At 35.8% G+C, this 26,660-nt stretch overlaps 1 protein-coding gene across 5 annotated transcripts in view; it reads right to left on the bottom strand.

Annotated features, from left to right (window-relative positions):
- LOC150108763 (protein O-linked-mannose beta-1,2-N-acetylglucosaminyltransferase 1-like) overlaps positions 1 to 26,660 on the bottom strand; it is a 603,478-nt gene that overhangs the window by 120,662 nt on the left and 456,156 nt on the right. For all 5 annotated transcript variants that reach the window (XM_090416229.1, XM_090416227.1, XM_090416226.1 and 2 more), the window contains one exon: positions 13,751 to 13,795. In XM_090416229.1, coding sequence (XP_090272355.1) covers positions 13,751 to 13,795 — 45 coding nt within the window. The remainder of the gene's footprint in view (positions 1 to 13,750; positions 13,796 to 26,660) is intronic.

The following is a 26,660-nucleotide window of genomic DNA, read 5'->3' as shown; positions in this document are numbered from 1 at the left end:
TTGCATTAATTGAGTCTGTTATGAAGTCATTAGCCTCTATATATATATAGTTTTATGAATTAAATGACTAGAACCGAGATTTAAGTAAAAAGGTTTTAATATAAACACACTACTAGTTTCGGCCTGTAACAGCCTTCTTCAGGTGACATTATAAAAGAAAAAACACTAAACATTGAGGGTTAAAAGACTATGAACAACACAGACAGTCTTTATACATAATTAGCATGAAAACATTGTAGTTGTATTTGAAGCTGTTCTTTCGTTTGTTGCATTGTTGGGAGAGTGCGTGTTTGCTGCATCACGTGAACGCCAGTACATGATTACAGCTGAATGACAATCTGGGAGGTTGTAGCTTAAGTTGTTATTTAGATGAACAGGATTGAAGATGATTTCTCTAGATTCCACAATTTTTCTCTCTATTTCATCACTGCAACGGAAGATGTTAGTAGATTTTTCCCAGCAGACTTTGACTTTGGTTATCATCATTAGGATTAGCCAAGAAAAGGATATGACTTGATAATGCACTCGCTCGTCTTCCATACGCATTTCGACAGATTTGTCTGTCTGCCCGAAATAAGGAATATCGCAGTTGCATAATATTTTATATACACCAGGGTATTTGAGTTGATGATGACAAGGTTTTGGGTGGCTAATTAAGGAACGGATCAATAGAAGTGGAGTGAACAAGGTTCTGATATTGTATTTTATTAGAACTTTGGCTAATTTGTGTGAAACAGTACTTATGTAAGGAATAGATATATTGCCTTTGAATCTATTTGTTTCTTCTGAGTGATGTCTAGGAGGATTAAGAAGGAATTTGTCAATGATTTTCTTGGAATATCCATTAACTTCGAAAGAAGTTTTCAGATGGTTTATTTCTGTAAGCAGTTCATTTGGGTCATCAAGAAGAGAACGGGCTCTATGTCCCAAGGTGGAAATTATTCCAAGCTTATGAGGAGGGAAATGATGAGACTGACTGTGCAGATATCTGTTGGTATGTGTGGGCTTTCTATATATCGATATTTTTAGTTTACCAGAAGAGCGAGTCAGTTTGACATCAAGAAAAGGAGGAATTATCCGTTTCAAGCTCAGCAGTAAACTTAATACTTTGATGTCGGCTATTGAGATGTTCGAGGAAAACCATAAGGGATTCATGTCCATGGCTCCAAACAATGAAGACATCATCCACATAACGTTTCCAAACTTTAGGTGTTAAAATAAAGGAAGAGATAGCCTTGGTTTCAAAATCCTCTAAGTAAATATTTGCGAGTACAGGGAATAAAGGATTACCCATAGCCAGTCCATGATTTTGTTTGTATATATTATCTTGAAATTTGAAGTAACCGGACCTGATGCAATGTGTAAGCAAGGCTAACATTTTTTTGGATAACTTGTCCTTGAGTAATGTTAGGACTTCATCTGTAGGGACATTAGTGAACAAAGAAGTTATGTCCAAGTAGACATGATGTCATTTTCATCAACTGTAATATCCTTGATGTATGTAACAAATTCTGTAGTGTTCTTGATAAAGGATGGTGACTTCCCTGAAAAACTTTTGAGGTATTTGGCAAGATATTTTGAAAGTTTGTATGTAGGAGAATCGATAGCTTCTACAATTGGGCGTAATGGGGTGTTCTTTATGGATTTGAGGAACACCATATATGCGAGGAATTAACGGATGGAGAGAGCGTAGAGATAAACGAACGTTTCGAGATAATTCAGTTGTTGTTTTTAATAAGTTGTTTGTACGATTTTGAAGTTCACGAGTTGAATCTCTCTCAAGTATTGAGTAGGTATCATTATGTAGTAATTCAATCATTTTATTCTGGTAATCTTCAGCATTCAGGACGACTGATGCATTTCCTTTATCTGCAGGGAGGATGATTATATCTCTGTTGTTTTTTTAAACTTTTAATAGCTTTGTGTTCAGTTGAAGTAATGTTGTCTACAGGTGGTTTTGCATTATTGATAATAAAGATTCAATACGTAGAAGTTTGCATCTTGTGGAGGGAGAAAAGAAGCAGCTTTTTCTATTTTTGTAAGTAGTGTCTCCTTTGGTATTAATTTTGGGGAAGGAATAAAGTTTAGACCTTTACTAAGGATGCTTTGTTCTATATCTGAAAGTATATAGGAGGATTTGTTGATAACGACTTTGTCAATATTATTATTATTATTATTATTGTTCCGGGAAACTCCAAGGAGTCGACAGACTCATCGAGGGAGGCCCTAACATCATGTTAAGAACAACTATTCAACATTCACACAGTATCTATCATACCTTGCCTTGAACTCATTCACGGTCGTAGCACCCACAACAGACTCTGGAAGCTTATTCCACTCATTTACCACTCTCCAAGTAAAGAACCTAGCTCTAACACCCTTGTCAACCACGCTCTTGTCCAGCTTCCATGCATGGCCCCTAGTCCTCCCACCACCAGTCATATTTTCAAAAATATCTTCTGGATCAATCTTATAAAAACCTTTCAGTAATTTGAATGTGTCAATCATATCACCCCTCCTTCGCCTATCGTCCAATTTCTGCAACCCACAAATCTTCAACCTATTCTCATAAGGTTCATTCCACAGACCTGCTATCATCTTGGTCACTCGTCTCTGGACCCTCTCCACTTCCTCCCCATCACGAAGAAACCCTGGTGCCCATAGCTGGGCACAGAAGTCCAGATGGGGTCTTATCAAGGCTCGATACAGAGGAACAACAACTTGTTCATCTCTGCATGTTAAAGTATTTTTCAGAAGCCAAGTGATTTGGTGAGCTGTTTTAGTCACTTTTGCAATGTGCCCCCTAAACTTCAACTCCCTATCCACCAACACTCCCAAATCCCTGGCCTCATCAATCTCCTGGAGTATGATTCCACCAATGCGAAATACTGCTGCTATTCTTTTCACCCCAAAGTGCATAACCTTACACTTTGCCACATTAAATTGACATCCATTTTTCCTAGCCCATTCCTCCAAACTATCCAAATCATCCTGTAAAATTTTGACATCTTGTGCACTCACAATTGCTCTACCCAACTTTGCATCATCAGCAAACAAGTGAACACTTCCTCTCAGATCCTTTCCAATATCATTGATGAACAAATTGAAAAGCAGTGGTCCAAGAACAGAGCCCTGTGGCACTCCACTAGTCACAAGACGTCTTTTAGACTCCACTCCTGAATAAACCACTCTTTGATATCTCTCCTTCAACCACCCTCTTATCCATCTCACCAACCCTATATCTATACCCATCTGCTCCAGTTTACTGATTAGGGTTCCATGTGGTATCCTATCAAAGGCCTTGGCAAGGTCCAGTAGTATCACTGTAAACCCATTACCCCTATCCAGTTCAGCCGTCACTGTGTTATAAAACGTGAGCAAGTTACTGAGGCATGATCTACCCTTCACAAAACCATGTTGTCCCCCATACAATATCCTATTTTCATCTATCCAATCCTGTATTCTTTTCTTGACTAATTTCTCTAAGACCTTGACAATGATTCCTGATATGCTAATCGGTCGGTAATTTACAACAGCAGTCTTGGAACCACCTTTATGCAGTGGAACTATTTTCCCCCTCTTTCCACCCGCTCGGGACTAACCCAGACCCGAGACTCAAATTAAACAAAATGGTCAAGGGTACTGACAATTCTTTAGCTGCTTCTCGTACAACAAGAGTTGGTATACCATCCAATCCCACAGATGTATTGACATTGAGGTTATGCAATAGACTACTCACCTCCACTTAACCACAATTCCCGTATAATCTACTGGTTTATTCGTTTCTGCAATGTCACCACCTGGATGATATACTTTTGCAAAGTGCTCACTCAGTAACTCAACAATCTCAACTGATTCAGTTACCTCCCTACCATCGGCATTCTTTAAAATCAATCTGCCATGTACATTTTTCCTTTTACTTGCTACATATCTAAAAAACTGTTTAGGATTCTCTTTAGCCTGCATGGCCAATGTTCTTTCGTAATCCTTTTTTGCTTTTCTTACCACACTCGTCACCCTTCTGGACTGCGCTTTATACCGTTCATGTGCCTGCCGGTCACCATTCTCCTTAAATTCCCTCCATAGTTGTTTCTTTTTTTGCAACTCAAGCTTAATGGTGTTATTCATCCATTTAACCCCTACTTGATTTATTATTCGGACTCTAGGTATACAGTCAGCCATTGCTTCATGCAAGCACTTCTTAACCACCTCCCATGCACTATCAACTTCTAGTCCTTGCAGTTGTACATGTCATGGCACTGAACCAATCAAACTCCTAAGCTTGTCATACTTTCCAGCCCGATAATTCCACATGTACCCTGTCTTAATTGAAAATTCTACACCTTTAGCCACCTCCCAAGTTAAGACCCTATGATCACTCTCACCGATTGGTGGCAATGTGGTCATATTTGTTAAAGCCAAATCCTCAGATGTAATTACTAGGTCAAGCACTCTCTGACCCCTAGTATTTTCCATTACATGCTGTCGCAGATAGTTATCCCTTAATAACCGCATAAAATCCAGTTCTTTCCTCCCGTGTGTCCTCTCCTCACTCCAATCAATGCGACCATAGTTGAAATCTCCCATAATAATCACCCTCCTTCCACCCATTTCTTCTATTTGCTTGTGCATACTGTCACCACCATCTTTTCCATCACCTGGTCTATAGCAGCACCCAATTGTATATTTAGTTCTGCTAGCAACAATCCCACACCAAATGGCCTCAAATGTGCTCTTTTCTCTATCCTGCAATTCAACTTCTATTCTCCTTGGCTGGAGCTCATCAGCTATCATCAACAATACTCCTCCCCCCATTTTATTCTCTCTGTCATTCCTGAACACACTATACCCATCACATTCAATCCCACTAGTTATATCATCTACAGTCAGCCATGTTTCACTAATACCTATAACCTGTGGTCTGGAAGTGCCAACCATGGCCAAAAACTCTTCCTTATTGTTCCTAATACCCCTAGCATTAGTGTACATGAATTTAAGACCCCCATTAGCCCCAACCCTATCTTGATGCCTTATATTAACTATCCCACTCAGATTTGTTGTCCTTATTTGCTCTGGCATATTATAATCATTCTTACATTCAACTGCCTCCATAAGGACTGTATCTCTACTCCCCCCCCTAACAAATCTAGTTTCCCTGAATTTGCACATCCACTACATTCAGCAACACTTTCTCAAGTCTTCTTACACCGTAACCATTCAAATGCAAGCCATCCATCTTATATAGATCCTTTCGCCCATCAAACTCACTCCACACATCCACAAATTCCACACCACTCGTCATACATAACCCACGCATAAAGTCATTCGCAATTATAGCCCTCCTTTTAAACATTTCACTGTCATACCGTGGCAAAAGACTAATCATTCTAACTCTCTCACTCTTTTCTTTTGCTACCTCAAACAATTCATTCAGGTCTTTTATCATTTCCATTTTATCTCCTTTCAAATCATTCGTACCTGCCACAACAATCATTTCTTTCACCCTTTCCTTTTGCTCTCTAATAGACGCAGTTACGTCCTTTATGGTCGCACCAGGTTGGTACGATTTTGTCAAATCCTCTACTAACACACCTCGTACTAACGAGTCTCCATACAGCACTCTATCCTTCATTTTGTTCATGTTCACATTCATACGTCTATTTTTCCTGTCATACCTTTATTATTGGTTGGTTTCATTCAGTCTACTTTTGTTCATACACTCTAGCTGCTGTTTTGCTCTTTCTATCGCACTATTCAACAACGCGATCTCACTCAATGCATCTATCTCATCTTTTTTGTTCTCTGAGAAACCATTTATACTATCATTCACACTTTCTACATTCACACTCTCACAATTTTCATACTTATTGATGTGTGGTTTTGAGTTCCTCTTATTTTGTAATCTCTTTAATGTTTCAAATTTACTTATAAGATTTACTTTGTTAAGTCTGGTAAATATCATATTGTATTCTGCTGCTTGAGATTCACAGTATGTATTAAAGGTATGCCAACTTTCATTATCTAGAGATTCTTCCAGTTTTTCAGCTATGGTTCTTTTTTTATTGAAAAGAAAAGCGAGAGTGCGTTTAGCATCCGATATTCTTTCAGACAGTAGGTCTAATTTAGCTTTATGATAGATTCTCTTCGCACGTTCAGTTGTTATGTTTTCTTTAAAGCATATAAATTTAGGAAAGACAGCATGGAATTTGCAACGTTTTAAGAAGACCAACCTGTTGATGTTTAGTCCGATCCTCTTTAGTGTCTTGTTGAAGTTTCTTTTATTATTGATAATAGAAGCCTCGTCATGAAGGTTACAGATGACAGAATGATCATTGACTCAGTTAACATACATAGTTTTATGAAGAATTAAATGACTAGAACCGAGATTTAAGTAAAAAGGTTTTAATATAAACACACTACTAGTTTCGGCCTGTAACAGCCTTCTTCAGGTGACATTATAAAAGATAAAACACTAAACATTGAGGGTTAAAAGACTATGGAAAAAAAAAAAAAAAGACTTTTTTTTTCCTTTTATAATGTCAGCTGAAGAAGGCTGGGCCGAAAAGTGAATAATTAGAATTAATCACTTTAACCTGTTCAAGTGAATAATTCCTAGAGGAGTCTGGTAAATGTAATAAAAACATGTTTTATAAAAAAATATTTTATTTAATAGCAGAGAGAAAAGGAGATAAATACATTATATTGTTGTCTGGTAAAAAAACCAATTACTTATTTTTGCAGGAAAGACCTCTGTGGCACTTGGAATTACAAAGGATTTCTGACTTTTTACATTTGCAGCAATTTGAGTTAGAATGGGCTGTACAATTGCAATATTGGAAACCTTGACCACCTAAATTAGAATTCTTGCTGGCACATTCTCTTAGACTTATCTAAATACCAGGAACTTCATTAACTGAAGTAAAAGTTTCCTTACAAATGGTAAATTTGCTTCTCAAATAGAGTTGTGGTTTAAAATACCATATTTTGTACCTAATTTATATAGGTTTCATTCTCAATAGAAATTATAACAGCTATAACATTCCGGTTATCGATCTTAGCCCTGTCTACTTCTGGAATTCTTATCTGAATATTTTCTCCTACATTTGCAATTGGAAACTTAGTCACTGAAAGCCTTAACATTTTTTCAACTTGCTTCTTAAGTGACTGCTTAGCAGAGTTTCGAGATTCTTGAATTTTTTCTGCAATTTCATTGGGTGCAAAAGAAGTACTTTCCTTACTTTTTTCGTTATTTTCTAATTCAACATTAGCTATACTTTTTATTTTGTTATCTTCCTTGTCGATTGTTCCTGTTTCAGAAAAAAGTTTTCTTTCGATTTGGCTAACACTCTTATTTCTGTTTTTGTTTGGATCTCCAACAGATAAGTCATCACTCGTAACATCTATTTCCACTTCCACATTGTCATCGTTTTCTGTCCTAATACCGCTTTCCCTCTCTGAGATTATCTTCTCACATTCAACATCCTTATTAGTTTGATCTTTTAATATCATCTCGAAATCTTCTTCACTCATGATTTCTGACAAGGTATCGACTGGTAAGTATGTTTTCAAACCTACCTTAGCTTTACAGCCAAACATAGCTTCATAGGGACTGTGATCTATTCCAGAGTGATGTGCTCTGTTTTTCATAAACCAAATAAATTTTACCCCCTCCGACCATTTTGTTGTTTAATTTGTTTCAAGCCATGTGGATAACATTTTTTCAATGCTTTGGTTTGCTCTTTCAACCGAGCCTTGTGATTGACATTGTCGTGGTTTCCCATGAACAATCTTAAGCTCATTCCACATTCCGAGGACTTCTTCAATAATTTTATTTGAGAATTCCTGGCCATTGTCATTTTGAAAGATGCATGGGGCTCCAAATATTGTGAATACATCCAATAAATGACGTGCAACTTCTGCAGCTCATTTTGTTTTCAAAGCTCTAAGTTGAACAAATTTCGTAAGATGGTCTTGATAAACCATTATAAATTTATAATCGCCATCAGCTTGTGACTGCATCTCAATTAAATCAATCTGACATCTAGAATTAAATTCGCTGCTTTTAATTGGTTTAAAAACGAGCCCTTTTTTTGGAATGCTCAATTTCTTTTGGCAGGGTTCACAAAGATTCAAATATATCATAACAATTTCAACTGTGATGTTCTTATACTTCTCTTTAAGCTCTTTCATCATTCTGTTTCGTCCTCCATGACCGATGGCAATATGAGTGTCATGAATTAACTTAAAATTTTCCTCCAAGAAAGTGTAATACATAATCGGATCTCTTTCATTTTTAACAGGTACTACGAGTTTTTCAACATTTCCAATTTTTACGATATCAAATCTTGATAACCGTTGATAATCTTCGGGTGTTTTGCCGGAAACTTTATCTTTCTTCTTTTTAACTTTCGCTAAAAACGAATAATACTCTTTTCTTGTAAATAACTGATTATTTGTCCCTTTTTTCGATCTCAACATATTAACTTGGTTGTTAAATCATGTTCTCATTATTTCTAAATCTCCCATTATGCTTATGGGTACATAAAATCAATGAAATGTGGAGAAATGTACACACTCAGTAGCGACTGATGTAAATAAGAAAAAAAGCAACCTCTCCTATTAACGTAGTAATCAGTACTTCTTCCAGGGCTTGTCAATTATGGTTATCTACAGGGCCGGTCCGAAAGTATTGATGCCCCCTAGGGGCTGGTGCGAGATTATTGATGCCCCTAGGCAAAGAAATTTTATGAAAACCTATATATAAAACCTGTAAACATGTTTTTATTACATTTACCAGACTCTTCTACGAATTATTCACTTTAACCGGTTAAAGTGATTAATTCTAATTATTAATAATAACCGGATTTATCACTTTAACCGTAACATACATACACACATATATATATACATACGTACATATATAAGTAGCTCATGAATATATTTCAAGTGCAAAACATTGTTTTGCTTCCTAAGGAAAAGGATTAAAATCAAGTATATCATTTCTTGGTATCTTTAACATATAAGGCGTGTTCAAAACAACAAAAAAAAAAGACCGAACATTTGCTATAAAGACTTCATTGCTCATTTTACAACATTTTAAGCATTGTCCCCCCCCCCTCCTCTACTGGAGATACACCGTTCCCAACATTTCTTCCATTGTTCGAATGCTTCCTGGAATGCACTTTCTGTGATGACATGCAGTTCTCTTATTGCATTTTCCTGAATCTCTTCTATGGTTTGGAAACTACGTCCTTTCAAAGTGGTTTTAAGTTTGGGAAACAGGAAAAAGTCTGCTGGGGGGCCAAGTCTGGAGAATAGGGTGGATGAGGCACAACAGATGTCTGATGTTATGCCATATAACTGAGGATGAGGAGCGATGTGTGAGCCGGTGCACTGTCAAGGTGCAACATCCAAGTCTGGTTTTCCCACAATTCAGGCTTCTTCCTGCACACAGCATCCCTCAAATGCGCTAAAACTTCCTGGTACGAATTCATAATAGACAATGCCTTTCCAATCAAAAAACACAACCAACATCACCTTGAACTTTGACTCACTCATCGGTGCCTTTTTTGGTCGAGGAGAAACTTTCCACACCCACTGCGATGATTGCATCTTGGTTTCAAGATCATAGCCATAAACCCACGTCTCATCTCCTGTTATGTTCTTAAGAAAGTTTTCATTACAATTTGCATTGACAAGCAGTTCCTGACTGCTTTCAACACAGTTCTCTTTCTGATTGTCAATCAACAAATGCAGCACGAATTTTGCACTGACATGACACATCTGAAGTTTTTCAGTCAAAATTTGATGGCAAGATCCTATGCTGATGCCCACTTCATCAGCAACTTCTTGGACAGTTAAATGATTTCCACAAATCAGAGCATAAACTCTCTCGACATGGTTGTCGTCTGTTAATGTGGAAGGTCGTCCTTCCTTCACCAACCGACGTGCTGTCCTTTTAAAATGCTTAAACCACTCATAGCACTGCATTTGGCTCATCCAGTCCTCCCTGTATGCTTGGTTAAGCAACTGAAATGGCTCTGTAAATTTTTTTTCCAAGTTTGCAAAGTTTCACTCACTCACACATATGTTCTTTCATTGACACTTTGTCAGTAATCCAATGAACAGCTTGTGCACATGCTCACTTCAGGTTTTGACAATTTTTTTGTCAAAACCTGCTGCTAGATGTACTCAGTAGTCACAGTGTGCTCTCTGTGCCAGTTGGCACGCTATTTAAAAAGTTTGATCTTTTTTTGAACATCCCTTGTATAATAAACCCAAGGTAAAAAACTGTTTACATAAAGCAAGTGATGTGAAATCATTAGCCTCTATATACAAGTAGCTCAGACATGAATATATTTCATGTACAAAACTCTATTTTGCTTCCTTGGGTAAAGGATTAAACCAATTATATAATTTCTTGGTATCGTTAATGTATAGAAGAACTAAGGTAAAAAAAACTTTTAACACAAGAAAAATAAGAGAACTGAGTTTCTATCACTGAGTCTTCTGATGCTGCTGCCAACTAACTTCAAAATGAAATAGGCTTTTAGTTTGGATAAATGAATAGTTATAGTTCATCCTCATCATTTGCTTGTATGTACCCTCAAGAGATGTAACAGGCCCCTATGACAGTAATACATGATTAAGTTCATGTTATTACTAATCTAGCAACTCATGTTTTCCCCTCCAAATTAGTCTATTACTTGTCAGCACTATTGTTTTCTAAATAACATTTCAATATTCTAAGGCACTTCGGGCTGAATCAATCTATCGTGATCTTAGTCTTCCTCTGGGTCTGTTTCCTACCATCTTGGCATCACACCTGTTCTGCTAACCTTTCCTCTTCCATTCTAAGTGACCATGCCATCTATCATTAGTTGTACTCATGCATAATTGAATGATATGTTAAGTTCTTCCTTCCTAATATCTTCATTTTTAATATGATTCTGTGATTAATGACATCTGTTCACTCACTTAATCTTTTTCTAGAGACCACAGATACTCTCATATCTGTGGTCTCTAGTCTTTGGTCAAGTGCTTTATTTTTATCCCAACTATCAAATCCATAACTTAAAACTGGTTTGAACACTGTCCTGTATACTGCTAGTTTAGTGCTTTGGCTAATTTCTCTTTTATTCCATAAAAATTTATAAAACTGTTACCCACAATACCAGCTCTGTGTTTTCTGTTGTCTATTTCCATGTGCATTCTGAAATATTTTACTTGTTCTATAGGTTCTCCAACGAGAATTCTGCTGACATTTTCTATATTCCTGCCTATTTTCATAATTTTGGTCATTTTATTGTTTATTTTTATGCCAAATTTGTTACAGCTGTTATTTAATTTAGTTAGAGAACACCAGAGACTTGTACTGGATGTGTTTAGAAGTACAATATCATCTATGTAAAACAAAAGAGCTAAGTTTGATATCTCTATTCTAATGAAAAGTTTAATGCCGATTTCTTTCATAACACGATCTATATAGATGATGCATAAGAGCAGAGATAGTATGCAACTCATATATACATGATTCTACATCAAATCATCTTCATGTACTTCCCTTATTAGATGCTGACTTACATCTTAAATATAAACTATGTATTACTCTGTATAATGTTCCACTTACTGCACATAACTGAAGTATTTAGAAAAGCTTTTCTCTAGGCACCTTGCCATATGCTTTTCGGATTTGCAAAACTTAAATACAGGTATTGTTATATTTCCAGTATTTCTCAACCATTTGTGGTAAAGTAGAAATCTGATCTTGACAAGCTCTATTTGGCCTGTAGAATTTCATTTGACATTTTTGATTTGTTCTATTTGGCTTGAACCCACCTTGTTCTAAAATTTTTCTCAGCCTCTTCTCAAGTAAACTTGCAAAAATCTTATTCTTTAAAGGCATCAGGTTTGCTTTTGTTTTCAAATTTTTTTTTATTTTCCTGAATAATGTATGCACAGTTCAACCTGCAGTTTACTTGTAAAAGCTACTCAACTTTAGTTCTTTTGAAAACTTTCTTACATACTGTTTTTTTCAATGTGATTTTTATCCTACTTAAAACTAAATGATCGCTTCCAATTTCAAATTCTCCATATACTCTTGTGCACTATACCAGCATATCACCAATAACATAACATAGTCAATGAGGCTTTTCTTTTCTCTTGCATCTCCTATCCATATGAACTTGCACACATCTTTATGTAGGAACATGGTGTTAGTAATGACTAGTCTGAATCCTGAGCAGAAATCCAAGAGATGTTTACCATTATTATTGGCTTTGTCCCTTTTCTCCAAATTTTTCCAAAATATTTCTGTATGCCTAGTGGGATTCATTTCCTACTCTGCTGTTTAGATCTTCAACAAGAATCACTTTCCCATTTTCTTTATGTCAGTTGCCTGCTCGAATGACTCAAAAAATAAAAATAAATAAAAATCCACTTCTTCCTTAGAACTTTCTGTGGGTTCATAGGCACAAATAACTGGTTACAGTTTTAATATCAATATAACACAAAGTGTTGCATTCTGAAAGGCAATGATATAATGCTGTATACTCTATTGCTGGAACTGTGCTTCAGGAGATGGTAGATTCAGGATTAGGATAATAATTAACAATGATCAAGTTTATAAATCACACACACTGCAAGTACACAGCACACTGATGCTATGATAAGCAGAAATAACTGTACAAACATACAAGCCAATGGATCAGACCACATATGAACTATTGTGCTCAAATTTGGTCACCTAGTTTGCTGTGTTCTAGAAATTGGAGATAGTTCAAGCAAGTAACTATGGCTACATCTGAACTTTGGAATGTTATGGGAAGAGGTTGAGAACATGAAAATTACTGACTGTAGTGGACAGGCAGAAAAGAAGTTATTTGATAGAGACTAAGTTAGTGAGAGAATTTTAGCAGATTAATAAAGAGGAGATTACCTAGAGTGCAGGGTGTGAAGAAAAGAATGAAAGTCATCCTGCAAGTTGTGTAAAAGGTGTACACTGCTGATATCCTTCCCACTCAGTAACTGAGATCAAACATAGTATTTTCCTGAGAGTTATAATTTCCAGCTTGTAGTTAACATGTAATCAGTCCTAACTAGAATATCTGTATACTTAGCTACTTCCCAGTCAGTACAACACAATCTCTGGTGCAAACTAATGGCAAAATCCTTAACTGGTAACACACTCTTTGACAAGTTACCTCTTTCCCATGCTAATTGAGAAAGTGTCTTGCAATAACTCAGTAAATTCTCCTTCATCAGTTTTCTCTGCTATATCAATGTTTGGATCATTTAAGTTATTCATAATGATTACACACATTTAGGGTAATTTGGTGATTTCATCATCCCCCAGCAACTGAACTACCAGGTGTGTAGCAGCACCCGACCACATATTTCATCCTGTTAGTAGCTGCTCACACAAGAGTCAAATTCACTGATATATATAAGATATTGTTACGATTATTGCTTTCAAAGAGTTTCTATGCTACCTAGAATCAAATCTCTTGAATGGATCTAACTCACTCCACAAATCCAAAACTCGCATCTATTTTCTCATACACAGCTTGCAAGTCCCCCCCCCACCCCTCTTTTCTTAATTCTGTATTATCACATCTCAAAAACAGAATAACAATTTGCACAGCCTCATTTTTCTTCTTCATATCATAGAAAAATAGTGTCCATTATATTAAAATAAGCATAGAAATACACACACAACATTAATTCACACACACAAAAGAGTAACCATTACCTGAATACCACGTAGCCCAAAAAGTTTAGTAACTTCCAATGGCTCCTAAAGAGAGAGAGTAAATAAATATTGAAATGAAATTCACTGATTTTTTTTATTTTTTTATTTATTTTTTTGAAATAAAAGTTTTCAGTGGTAATAGTTCTATATTTCATATAAAGAGATTGAGCATTCTGAGAGGTAAGGCAGATGATTAATATCTGATTCTGTCAATCTATTATCCATACCAAACATGAGTATTCACCATGAGTAATTAAAAAAAAAAATGTTTGCAATTTTTAGAAGATCATTTGCTCTGGTGTAAAATAGTTATTTTCTCCTCATAATTTTTGTATATCATTTAATTCTGTTTATAATGTAAAATTAAAAATCCCCCAGAAATTATATTAAAGATGATAACACTGATGGTATTGAAAGTACAACACTATAAATGCAAAAGCCAAGTGTGGAATACAAGAATTCTGAGAAGTGTATGCTAAGGGCAGATACAGGAAAATTAAGCAGTATTGGGAACAAAAAAAACTGAATTTGTGATAAAACAATATATATAGTATAAAACTAATTGTAAACAAATCCTGATTAATGATGAGGGCAATAACTACTGAACATAAAATAGGAAAATGTTTTGTTAATAATCAGAAAGGAAATTTGAAAAATGCAAGCATCAGTCTTTGAATGTATTAGGTATGGCTGTTTTTAATGTTTAATATGGTAAAGACCTGACCAACTGTAGTTAAATTTTTTTTTAATATAATTATCTTTTATTCTTTATTTTTTTTGGCAAATGCATAGAAAAAGTAGCGCACCACAGGTAGTAAGGGTTAAAGAAGCTAGGCATCTTGGTCTAGAGACCAAACAAGGAATTCTACTTCAGGAATCCAATAAATGGGACAGCAGTCTCACACAATGGGGCAAAAATTATCTACCACCTAAATTATTTTAGGTAAATAAAATTTGTATTTGCAGTATTTGCTATATAGGCCTTAAACTTCAACTTCCTATCTACTAAAACTTCAAGATCTTTATCCTGACACTTATGTGATTAAAATATTATTTATGAGTTTGATATGGCTAAGCCAAAAGAAACAAAAATAGAGTAAATTATTCTTATTTATTTAAAAAAGTGTAACTAGTTCATCTGGTGAAAACATACACAAGAAAAGTTGAAGTTCAGCAAACAGAAGACACTTTCTCACAGAAGAAAACAAGTTTCAGAGTAACCGTCATTACTCTGAAACTTGAGGAGTCACTAAGGATCAGAGCCAGATAACTAGAAAGGAGACCTCCACATAGCATTTAAGGAATGTAGAAAACCAATTGCAGCTACTTATCAAATATCTGATCCTCACTCTCATATGGTGCATCCCATTATTAGATATCCACTATGTACTAAAACAAATGAAGATGGACTGATAATTTGGGACTTAGCTAATCAAACAGTATTCTGTATTGGCTTAAATCTGATGCAAACATGACTATGACATGAAATTTGACTGCGGCTGGAGTTGAACAGTTAAACAAAACTGCAGTCTCTGTCGTGGAAGTAGGGTAAAAATTGAAGAGAAACTGAGATCCTGTTAAATAATATATAACATGTTATATTTTGGCAACAGAGATCAGGAAAAGAAGTAGAAGCAATAGCAATCAACACGAAACGTAAACTTCTCAACTGGTAGGCAGTTTCAAGTAGAGTAATGTGGACAAATTTCAAAATGAGAGAATTGGACAATGAACTTATTTGTGCCTATGGGCCCACAGAAGGTTCTACTAAGGAAGAGGTGGATCAAGTCAGAGAAGACATCTGGAATAAAGAAACCAGAAAAGCTAGTCTTTGTTGGAGATCAAAACAAGAATAGGTAATGAATCACAGGCATACAGAAGTGTTCGAGAACATTTGGAGAAAAGGGAAAGCAAATAATGGTAAGTACTCACCAGATTTCTGTTCAGGATACAGAAAGGTCATCATTAACAAAATGTTTTAACACAAAAATATGCAGAAATTTATACAGAACATAAAACCTATTGATTATGCTATGAGAAATTGCAAGTGATCATCACTTGGTTTTAAGCAAAATAAAAATGAATATTTACACTGACACAAAAATATGTAAAAAGTTTTGTAAAGAATTAAAGTCCAGCAGCACCTACAGATGAACTGTATCCTAAACTATACAAATATTTAGTGGGGTGTTGCTACAAGCCAAGGAGATGTTTAGGCAGTTGAGCTTGGCAAGTGCAAGAAGAGTGATTATTATGAGAGATTTTAACTACAGCAGTATAAGTTGGGAAGAGGAAAATGCATGTAGTAACAAGGGAATGGAATTTCTGGAATTCTTGAGAGAGAGAGAGAGAGATGTCTTAGGCAACATGTAATAGAGGGAACAAGAGGTTTGTATTTGGCAGCATCAGAAGAGCTGATAATAACTGAGATGACATCCCTCCCCTCAGTTGGAGAGAGTGACCATGTGGGATTTTGACTTGGAAAATGAAATAGACATACAGGAGTATCAAAAGAGAAGGGAACATGTGTGGAATTATAAGGCAGATGATTATAATAGTCTTAGATATGAACTTGGGCAGTTCCATGGAGGGCAGAACTGGAAGGCCAGAATATCATTAGTGCTTGGGAAATTGTGAAGGAATATTTGTTAGCAGCAATAGTAAGCTATATTCCATGAGTGAAGAAGAGGACACAATTTGGTGTAAAGTGAATGACAAACAATATCAAACAGGAACTGCAGGTGAAAAAGAGGTTATGGAAGAGATAAGGAGACAGGTGGAGAGCAGATGCATTAAGAATATAAAACTCGTATGGTAAGGAAGGCGAAACTGGAATAAGAGGAGATTGGCACTAAAATCCAAAGAAAATCCTAGGGAATTTTTTAGCTATGTGGCCAGTAGGAGGAGAAACGATTGTGGAGAAATGACATTGTGGGATAGAAATGGAAATAGGGTGACTGATGCAGAGGATATAGTGGAGTTGTTCAATAAATACTTTATTAAGAGTATTTCATTTTGGAGAAGTAAGTTTTAATACTAAAGGGATAGGGCAGGTTCGAGGTTTAGAGGTGCAAGAGGAGAGTGTGTTCCAAATACTGAGTACTCTGGATGTCAGTAAAGCTGTGGGACTGGATGGTATTTCACCACGGGTTTTGAGAGAATGTGATAAAGTGACAGCTCCACTGGCCTGGCTTTTCAATGAAAAGCCAGGCCAGTGGAGAAGTGGAAAGTCTGGCTACAGAAAAGGTATCCAAGGAATGGAAGGAAGGTAAGATAGTGTCATTGCATAAGGGCAGTAGCAGAATGGATGTGTAACTATAGGCCCATTTGTATTTCATCAGTAGTTGTTAAGCTCTTGGAGAAATTGGTGAGGGACTGTATACAGCATTGGGCAGATGAGGGTAATGGTATCTGTGAGAGTCAACATGGATTTGTTAAGGAGCACTCTTGCTTTAGTAATATGATTGCCTTTTATAATGAAGTGACAAGGGCAGTTGATGAGAGAAAACGCATATACTGCCTTTTTTTGGATTTTGCAAATTTGACAGGGTGCCACATAAGCTGATAAAAGAGTCATCGGCTGTCTGATAGGTATCAGAGTTGTGTATGGTGGAGCAATATCAAGGAGACAGAAGGTTACAAGTGAGGTCCCAAAGGGACTAGTACTGGAACCTGTATTGTTTAATCATTATATCAATGACATTGTCAATGGATTGCAATGGGATATTCAGTTGTTTACAGATGATGTAAAGCTGGGAAGGGTTATTAGTAATAGTGCAAATGTGGCAGCTCTGCAAGAGGATTTGCATAAACTAGACAGATGGGCAAATGAATGGGGGTGTCAGTTTAATGCAGCAAAATGTAAAGTCTTGAAGTTTGGGATATATTGATGGGAGGCTGCATACTCGATTGGAGGAAGTAGGGGAGACAAGAGATCTGGAAGTGATGTTTGATAGAAAACTGAAATTCAGGAAACATATTGTAAAGGTGGTAAAGGTAACCCAGAGGATTGCTGCAATACTGAGAGGGATACTGACCTGCAGAGATAAAAAAAAAGTTATTGTTCCATTGTATAAGACCCTGATCAGACCATACTTAGACTACTGTTTTCAAATTTGGTCCCCAGGATTTGAAGGGGATAAATTAACTGTGGAAAGGGTATAGAGACAGATAACAAAGATGGTTTCAGGACTGTACAATGTTAGTTATGAGGATCAGCTGAGGGAATGTGGACTGCAGAGTTTGGTGGATAGAAGGAGAGGTGATATGATTAAGACAAACTGTTGAGAGGTAGTTGCAAGGTTGACACTGGGGAGTTCTTTCACTTGGTGGAACATCAGGAAGGAGCGATGATAAGGGGCTATCCCTGGAAGTTACAAAAGGAAGCTGTGAGCAAGAGGGTGAGGAGTGATTTCTTTGCATGGAGGGTGGTGAACCATGGAATGCATTGCCTGATGTGGTGGTGAGCGCAAGAACGGTCAATGAGTTCAAGGAGTGGTATGATAGACTGTTTCCTAGGAAGGACCTCCCACAATGAGTCTTTTGACTCCTTGGAGACCTGAATAATAGTATCATTCATGAAAAAATGAAAGCAAGAACTGAACCATGAAGACTTAACTGCAAAATCCAAAGAACGCATTAAGGGATTTGGCTAGAGACACAATGTCTGTAAGAACAAAAAAATGTGGGCCAAAGAAGTTAAAATGGCAGTTATGGGAGGAAAAAAAAAACTTCCTAACAATTAAGTTACAGATACCCGAGAGAGTACAGAGAAAAATGTATGAGAGCTATGCTATGAATAACAGCAACTAAACAAAAGTCATGGGTAAAGTAGTAAGAATATAGAAGACAAATATCATGAGAGTATTAAAATATTCTAGAGCTACTGAAATGAAGGGAAGACTACAGTGAATAGAGCCAAGTGATAAAGTTGTTTTAAAAACTAAAGATAAGATATTCTAGAAGCCTAGAAGAAGTACTTTGAAAGATTATTAAGTGAGTAAACATAGAATCTGTGCTTGGAAATATTCAAGAGGTATGCAATCAGCAGTGCATATCAATCCTTGAGGTAAAAATGGCCATCAGAAACCAGAATGTAGAAGGGCAGCTGATGCAAATGATATAAGACCAGAAATGCTCAAATATGGAGGAAGAAAAGTCTTGCAAATCTTAAAAATCAAAATCTCAAAAAATAGAAATCAGCCATATGGTAAAAATTAGAATGAAATGAAATGTATGGCGTTATTAGGATGACCTTATGACCATGCCTTACTTCATGTAATATACATCTGTTATTTTATCTGTAGACTGGTCCCTTCTCTGCACTATTGTGAGGCACCAACCCACGGTGCTATAAGGCCAAATACCCCTCCACACACACGAGGACAATGTAAATTATGAAACAAGTAGGAAAATTACATAATCACTCATCCATTGCCCAGCATAAAAAGGGATGCATCCTGGACTTAGAGTCTAGGTCGAAAAATATGCTACAGTCTCCAGTATCTACAATGAGACCACCTATAATGAACAACAGCAGAAGGATATTAGTAGGAACATATAACTGCAGATCTCTACAGGATGATGATAGACTGGAAGAACTGATGAAGGAATTGAACTATATAAAATGGGACGTTGTGGGCCTATCAGAGATGAGAAGAAACTCTCGTGCAATTAAAACATGGACATCTACTCTACCACTGTGAATGTGAAAGAAACTCAACTGGTGGTGTAGGATTCCTAATAAATACAACACTAAAGAACAATGTCCTATTTGTTAATAAAATAACACCAAGAATAGCTGAACTAAGTCTCTTCATAAATAAATGATACTAACTGAAAATTATATATATATATATATATGCCCCAACCATGGACCATGCAGATGAAGAGATAGATTTCTATGAAACATTAGAATCCACATTAAATAATTCTAAAGAATTCTACATAATTATAATGGGCGACTTTAATGCCGAGATCGGAAGCAGAGATAACCATCTGAACTCCATTGGTAAATTTGGACAGAGGAATGAAAGAGGAGAAAGACATTGAATTTGCAGAAGAAAATAACCTCTTTATTATGAACAGCTTTTTCAAGAAGAAAATCAACAAATGGACAAACCTATAATGAAAGAGACTTCATCCTCTCCAACAAAAGATATATAATAAATAATACCAAAGTGCTTGATAGATTCAATATAGGAAGTGACCACTGACTAGTAAGGGCAAAGGTATGAATCAACAAAAAATAGGAACAGAATAAGCTCATAAGAAAATAGTTCAATTTAGTGAATCTACAAAACTTCTACCACAATAAAAGCTGTTATAGAGAATCACTCAAAAATGAACTAAAAAAGTTAAACACAGCTACTGCCACTGATGATGCTAATGAAATGTTAACAAAATCTATCTTGAATTGTGCACTAGAAATAGGAGGTGTAAAAAGGCACCAAAGAGAGGAAAAACCAAGAAAGGAAACCTTAGATCTAATGAAGAAAAGAAGAGATATGAAAAGAGATTTGAATGACCCCAATAAAATAGAATATGCAGAAATTTGTAAAACTATACGTAAAAGGATGAAACATGAAATTAGATCGCATAATACTAGGAAAATTAAAGAAACAATATAAAATAATAGTAATATGAAGGTCCTAAGACAAACATTATCAGTTGGAACAAAGGAAATAGCTGCTGTAAGAGGAAAAAATTGTGAACTTATAAGAAACAGATGCAATAATCAAAAGAATTCAGGAATTTTATAGTGAACTCTATGAAGACAAGGACTGAGACATTTAAGAATCAACTATGGATAACTTGTGTGAAGACGAATACGATGCCCCTGAGATCTTACAAGGTGAAGTGGAAATGAAGAACGGAAAGGCCCCAGGAGAAGATGGAATTATGGTATACTTCTTAAAACTGGGAGGAAGCTCTGTCATTGAACAGCTGACGGAACTCTTTAATAAATGCCTAAAACAGAGAAAAATTCCACAAATTTTAAACAATTCACTTCTAATATTAATTTTCAAAAAGGGCAATAAGGAAGAAATTAAACTCCTTTCCTTTAGTGTTACACAGTGATCAGCATTCACTTTAGACAAATTATGGACTTTACAACCATGTTATAAATAACTATTTTAATTTTCTGATGTTTCAACCTTCATATTAAGATCATCATCTGGAATATATACACATATACAAAGACAACCTACATTACATTTCACACAGTAAGCTACAGATACAACAGTTATTATACTGGCATGACCTCTAGTGAAAAAAATAAAAAATTAAATTAAATTAAAAACAAATAAATAAAATAACTACATCAAAGCTATATTCTATTTATGATAACAAAGAAACATTCTTTCATATAGATCGTTTTGTTACAGTAAAAACTGATGCGAGTGAAATCTGACATTTTATATTTTTGCAAGTGGCATTTTTATTTCTTATATGTATTCTCCTAATCCCTATTCTTTTTAATGGCTATTTCTTTAAAAGTATGATTTTAATTATTTATACGAATGCAGAACTACAGAAAATGCTTACATTTTCTGTAGTTCCCACATGGGGGGGGAGGAATTAAATTAGATTTAAGATCCTGGATTATCTATGGTCCTATTAATACTTGAATCTTAAGGAAAGGTTAAGTGGGTCAAATGTGTGCCTTCCATATTCCTGGGATTTTTAGGCCATCATTATTGTTAAGATTAGGGTGGTTGATAATAATCTCACAGACCTCCTTAAATTTAGGTTCATACCATGTTTTGGTGTGGTGTAAACAACAGGTGCTTTTCCAGTCAATTTTATGTAAAGTGTTCAGGGCATGAGAGACAGGCCAGCTTCACCAGTTATTAAATTTAATGTGCTGTTAATATTATTTTTGTCTGATGGGAATCATGCATCCTGTTTCTCCTATATAGGGCAAATTACAGGTGCAGTGAATATGGTATACTCCAGGGTGGGCCAGTGGAGGAAGTGGATCCTTGGATGAGTTGAGTAAGTTTTTTTAATTTTGCAGGAGCTTTAAAGATGGCTTTAAGGTTGTACTTCTGAAGTATTCTGTTTATTCTGTCGGATATTCCTTTAATGTATGGAATAGTTAAAGTTTTATTGTAGTCTGGTTAATTTTTGTTTTTAAGTGGCATCTTGTACAGAATTTTGTGGATAGTATTTTGGCTGTAACCATTTTTTTTAGAAAGGTATTGCTGATCACTTTTAATTCATCTTCAAGTGCTTGCAAATTGGAGAAAATCTTCAAAGCTCTATTTTTAATGTGTTAATGACACCTAGTTTTTGTGTTGGGTGGTGGTAGGAGTTTACATGTATATATTGGTCAGTATGTGTCGGTTTCTGGTAAAGAGTGAAAGAAAGACTGCTCGACGGAAGACGTGTGACAAGTGTATCTAAAAACGGAAGCGTGTTCCGAGTTTCAATCTCAATTGTATGCGTTTGTGTTGTTTGTTTAGGTGGTTGAGGAAAGCATCTAATGTCTGGCGGCCACAGGGCCATATAGCAAAAACATTGTCAACGTACCTATAGCACGTTGCTCAAAATGTTCCAAGTTAGCAATTGGTGGTGGTGGTGGGGGTGGATAAAGGTGAGCTGTGCCTTCTTTTTGAATGTAGAAAGTGTTTTGCCACACGAAATAGCCAGGGCGTAGTGCATGTGCAAAGAGCACTGTGATATCGGGAGGGAATTTATCCTGCAATAGAAGAATTGTGTCATTGACACAATCCTTTTATTATCCTCCTGTCTGATCATGCCCTGAACACTTTACATAAAATAGACTGGAAAAGCACCTGTTGTTTACACCACACCAAAACATGGTATGAATGTAAATTGAAGGAGGCCTGCGAGATTATCAACCACTCTAATCTTAACAATAATGATGGCCTAAAAATCCCAGGAATATGGAAGGCACATATTTGACCCACTTAACCTTTTCCTAAGAGTCAAGTATAAATAGGATAGATAATCCAGGATTTAAATCTAATTTTTTTCCCCCATGTGTGAACTACAGAAAATGTAAGAGCATACGTATAAATAATTAAAATCATACATTGGAAGAAATAGTCATTAAAAAGAATAGGGATTAAGAGATAAAAATGCCACTTGCAAAAACATAAAATGTCAGATTTCACTTACGTCAGTTTTTACCAAACGATCTATATGAAAGAAGAATGTTTCTTTGTTGTTGTTATCTTAAATAGAATATAGCTTTGATGTAGTTATTTTATTTCCTTATTTATTTTAATTAAAATTTTTATTTTATTTTATTTTATTTATTTTTTCACTAGAGGTCATCCCAGTAGAATAACCATTGATCAAATCATATCTATATTTTACTGTGTAAAATGTAATGTAGCTATCTTTGAATATATGTATATACTCCAGATGATGACCTTAATATGAAGGTCGAGACATCGGGAAATTAAAATAGTTATTTATAACATGGTTGCAGAGTCCATAATTTGTCTAAAATGAAGAAATTAAAAACTACAGACCTATAAAAGCCTACTCCCCACCATATATATAGTCTTCACAAAAATTATAAATAATAGAATAAAATCTAAACTTGAGGAAATGCAATCCTCTGAACAAGCTAGATTTAGGAAGAATTACAATACTTTGGACTATATTCACACATGAAGACAGCTCATTGAAAAATCAATTGAATATAATAAACCTTTATGTCTGGCCTATATATACTACAAAAAGGAATTTGATTCGGTTAAAATCTGCATTCATAATCTGCAACACAAGTTCTCAAAACCCAGGGAACTGAGAAACCATATATTGAAACATTAAACATATTTACAATAATGCAATTTCTGTAATTAAATTATATAAAAACAGTGAAACGTTTCCATTACAAAAAAGGAATCCGGAAAGGTGATACTATATCTCCCAAACTATTTACAGCTGCATTAGAAAGTCTTTAGAAGCCTTGATTGGGAAGCCAAAGGAATAGACATAAATGGAGAAAGGCTGCATCATCTGAAATTTGCAGACGATATTGTCCTCATAGCAGATAATCTTGAAGAAAGGCTAAATGAAGCCTCCAGAGTAATTGGATTAAAAATAAATAGATAAAAACAAAAATAATGATGAATAAATATATAAACCAAAAGAACTGTCAAAATTGAAAACCATGAAATAGAACAAGTTACCTTATATGTATTTTGGGCCAAATGTTATCCTTTGAGGACTGCCAAAGAAAAGAGATTGAACGAAGAATTCACCTTGGATAGATGGCTTATGGGAAAATGAGAGGCATATTCAGAAGTGACATCCCTATGAGTCTAAAAAGCAAAGCTTTCAACCAGTGCATACTTCCTATCCTAACATACGAAGGAGAAAAATGGACTTGAACAGAAGCCCTAAAAAAATGCTCAGAACAACACAACATCTCATGAAGAGAAGTATGCTAAAAATAACATTAAGAGATAAGACAAATATCTAGATAAGATCTCAAACAGGTGTTTGTGATCTTAATGAGATGGACTAGGTGGAGACCAATGGATGGAACAAGTCAAAGAGGAAGACCGAGAAAGTGGAGGGATGAAATGGAACAAGTTGCAGAAGCGAGATGGATGGGAGAGGCAGAAAACCGAGTGGCCTGGAAAACCATGGGGGAGACCTTCATCCAGCAGTGGACAGAACCAAACAATTGAAGAGAAATGTATGGAGGTTATTTACATGATTGCAACAAATAACTGACATGGATGAGTAGGAAGAAGTGAGCAAGATGAAGAAATTATCAAAGGATGATTGACATACTGAAATGGGATTCAATCATTAGGTGTATGGTGAATAACAATACATTATAATAAATTTAGTTTAATCCTTTATCCAAGTGTAAGCAAACAAATTTTGCACCTGACAGGACTGGGGTAAGGTGGTACAACACCAGGGCAACTCGTTGCAAAGGTGGAGCAAGCTACCAACACTCCTGTCTCAGTATCTCCTATAATGCAAAACACATCTCCTTGCGGATATGTCTAATGTTCTGGGTAGTGGCCCTTCCCTTAATGCATAACATTAGACATATCCGCAAGGAGATGTGTTTTGCATTATAGGAGATACTGAGACAGGAGTGTTGGTAGCTTGCTCCACCTTTGCAACAAGTTGCCCTGGTGTTGTACCACCTTACCCCAGTCCTGAAGATATTTTCAGGCGCAAACTTTGTTTGCTCACACTTGGATAAAGGATTAAACTAAATTTATTATACTCAAACCAAGTGAAAAATAAACTTTCAATAACAGAATACATGTTTTTCAAAGTGAGACAATGAGGCATATAACTGAGGCTTTGCTTGGAAAACAAACGGGTGTCAGAGTTAGTGGTGGTTGATAACACACAAATCATTGAAAGGTGAAAAATGGATGTCGAGAGAAATTCAAGGAAGCTGTTGTGAATTGTCAAGAATATTGGTGTTGTAGGGAAAGTGGGACTGCGTTGAGCAGAGAATGAATGGCATGGTTGGTTGAGCTGTGTAAGGCAAAAAAATATGCACAATTTGTGAATGCATGAAGTGAACCTGGATGTTGGAATGAGCTTCATGTAGATGGGTTTGGTGCTGGACATTTTGGACTGCTCTTTGATGAAAAAGAAGGTGCACAGGGCAAATGATGCATTAAAGTATACAAGCTAAGAAAGATTGAGATGGATAAAAGATTCATAAAATTGATATGAGATTGACACAGTGAATGCATGCTATGATACTAGCAAGTTATATATATATATCAGAGACAGTATCCCAGAAAAGAAAATTTAAAGGAAACGTGACTAAGAATCAAAAACAGTGAGAAACATAAGCAGGCTGCAAAAAGATGATCCAAGGATGAGGAAGCAATTACAAAAAGGCATGGTGATAGAATCCATGAAAGTGAGAAAGTTAATATGAACAAGGTACATACAGGGAAATGAGGTCCAAGGTTTTTAGCAGCGAAGAGAAAGAGAGAGGGGGTATAGTATAGCAAATAGTAAGAATAGATGGTTTCACTGGAACACAAAGAGAGTAAGACAGTTATGGTTGTATACTAATGCAAGGAGTATTCAAAAATAAGAGCTGAGTTTGTAGAACTGATTGAATTAGTATACGAAAGTATAACTGGCATTGGTGAAACCTAATTAACTGAGAATGATGTACAATCAAGAATACAAATGGAAGGATATGCAATTTTCCATAAGGAGGTGGGGGGGGAGGTAGAGTTAAGGATGGCAAACAAATTGTGCTGGCTAGGATAAAAGTGAAAAAAAAAAAAAAAGCACAGTACATGCAATGATTTTTAGGCTGTGATTGCAAAAGTAATTCACTGCTATTTTGTAATAAAGTGACAAATGCTTTGGATAAAACCAACTCATATACAGTGATATTCTTGAACCTCGCAAAGGGTTTAAATAGGACGATGTATGGCAAGTTAAAGCATACAAGCTGAGAAAGATTGAGATGGATAAAAGATTCAAATTGATATGAGATTGACACTTTGAATGATATGATACTAGCAAGTTATGTACACCAGAAGCAGTATCCCAGAAAGCAGAGTGACCAGCAGGTTCTGTTCTTGGACTCCCTGCTTAATTTGTTAATGATATTTCTTGAATTAGCAGTGGATATCCAATTGGTTATAATGAAAAGTTTGAAGAGAATTACAAGGAATGATGCTAATGTCAACTCCCTTCAGGAAAACTGCAATAGACTAAGCTTGGACAAAGGATTGGGGGGGGGGGTGCAGTGTTACTTCTAAGAAGTGCAAGGTTTTGCACTTTCAAGTGCAGTGATTCAGGACAATATACCACTGTCATGGTGAGTGCTTCAGGAGGTGAATGACTTTTGGGATATGAAGGTGTTTAAAGATAGTAGCATGTTGCAAGTGGAGCAAAATTTATTACATAGCACCTTGCT

The sequence above is a fragment of the Typopeltis vanoorti genome, chromosome 3 (genome assembly GCF_054136105.1).
Source record: "Typopeltis vanoorti isolate ZY-2024b chromosome 3, IOZ_Tvanoo_1.0, whole genome shotgun sequence".
In the NCBI taxonomy this organism is placed as follows: domain Eukaryota; kingdom Metazoa; phylum Arthropoda; class Arachnida; order Uropygi; family Thelyphonidae; genus Typopeltis; species Typopeltis vanoorti.
This window is presented reverse-complemented; position numbering and strand designations above follow the sequence as displayed.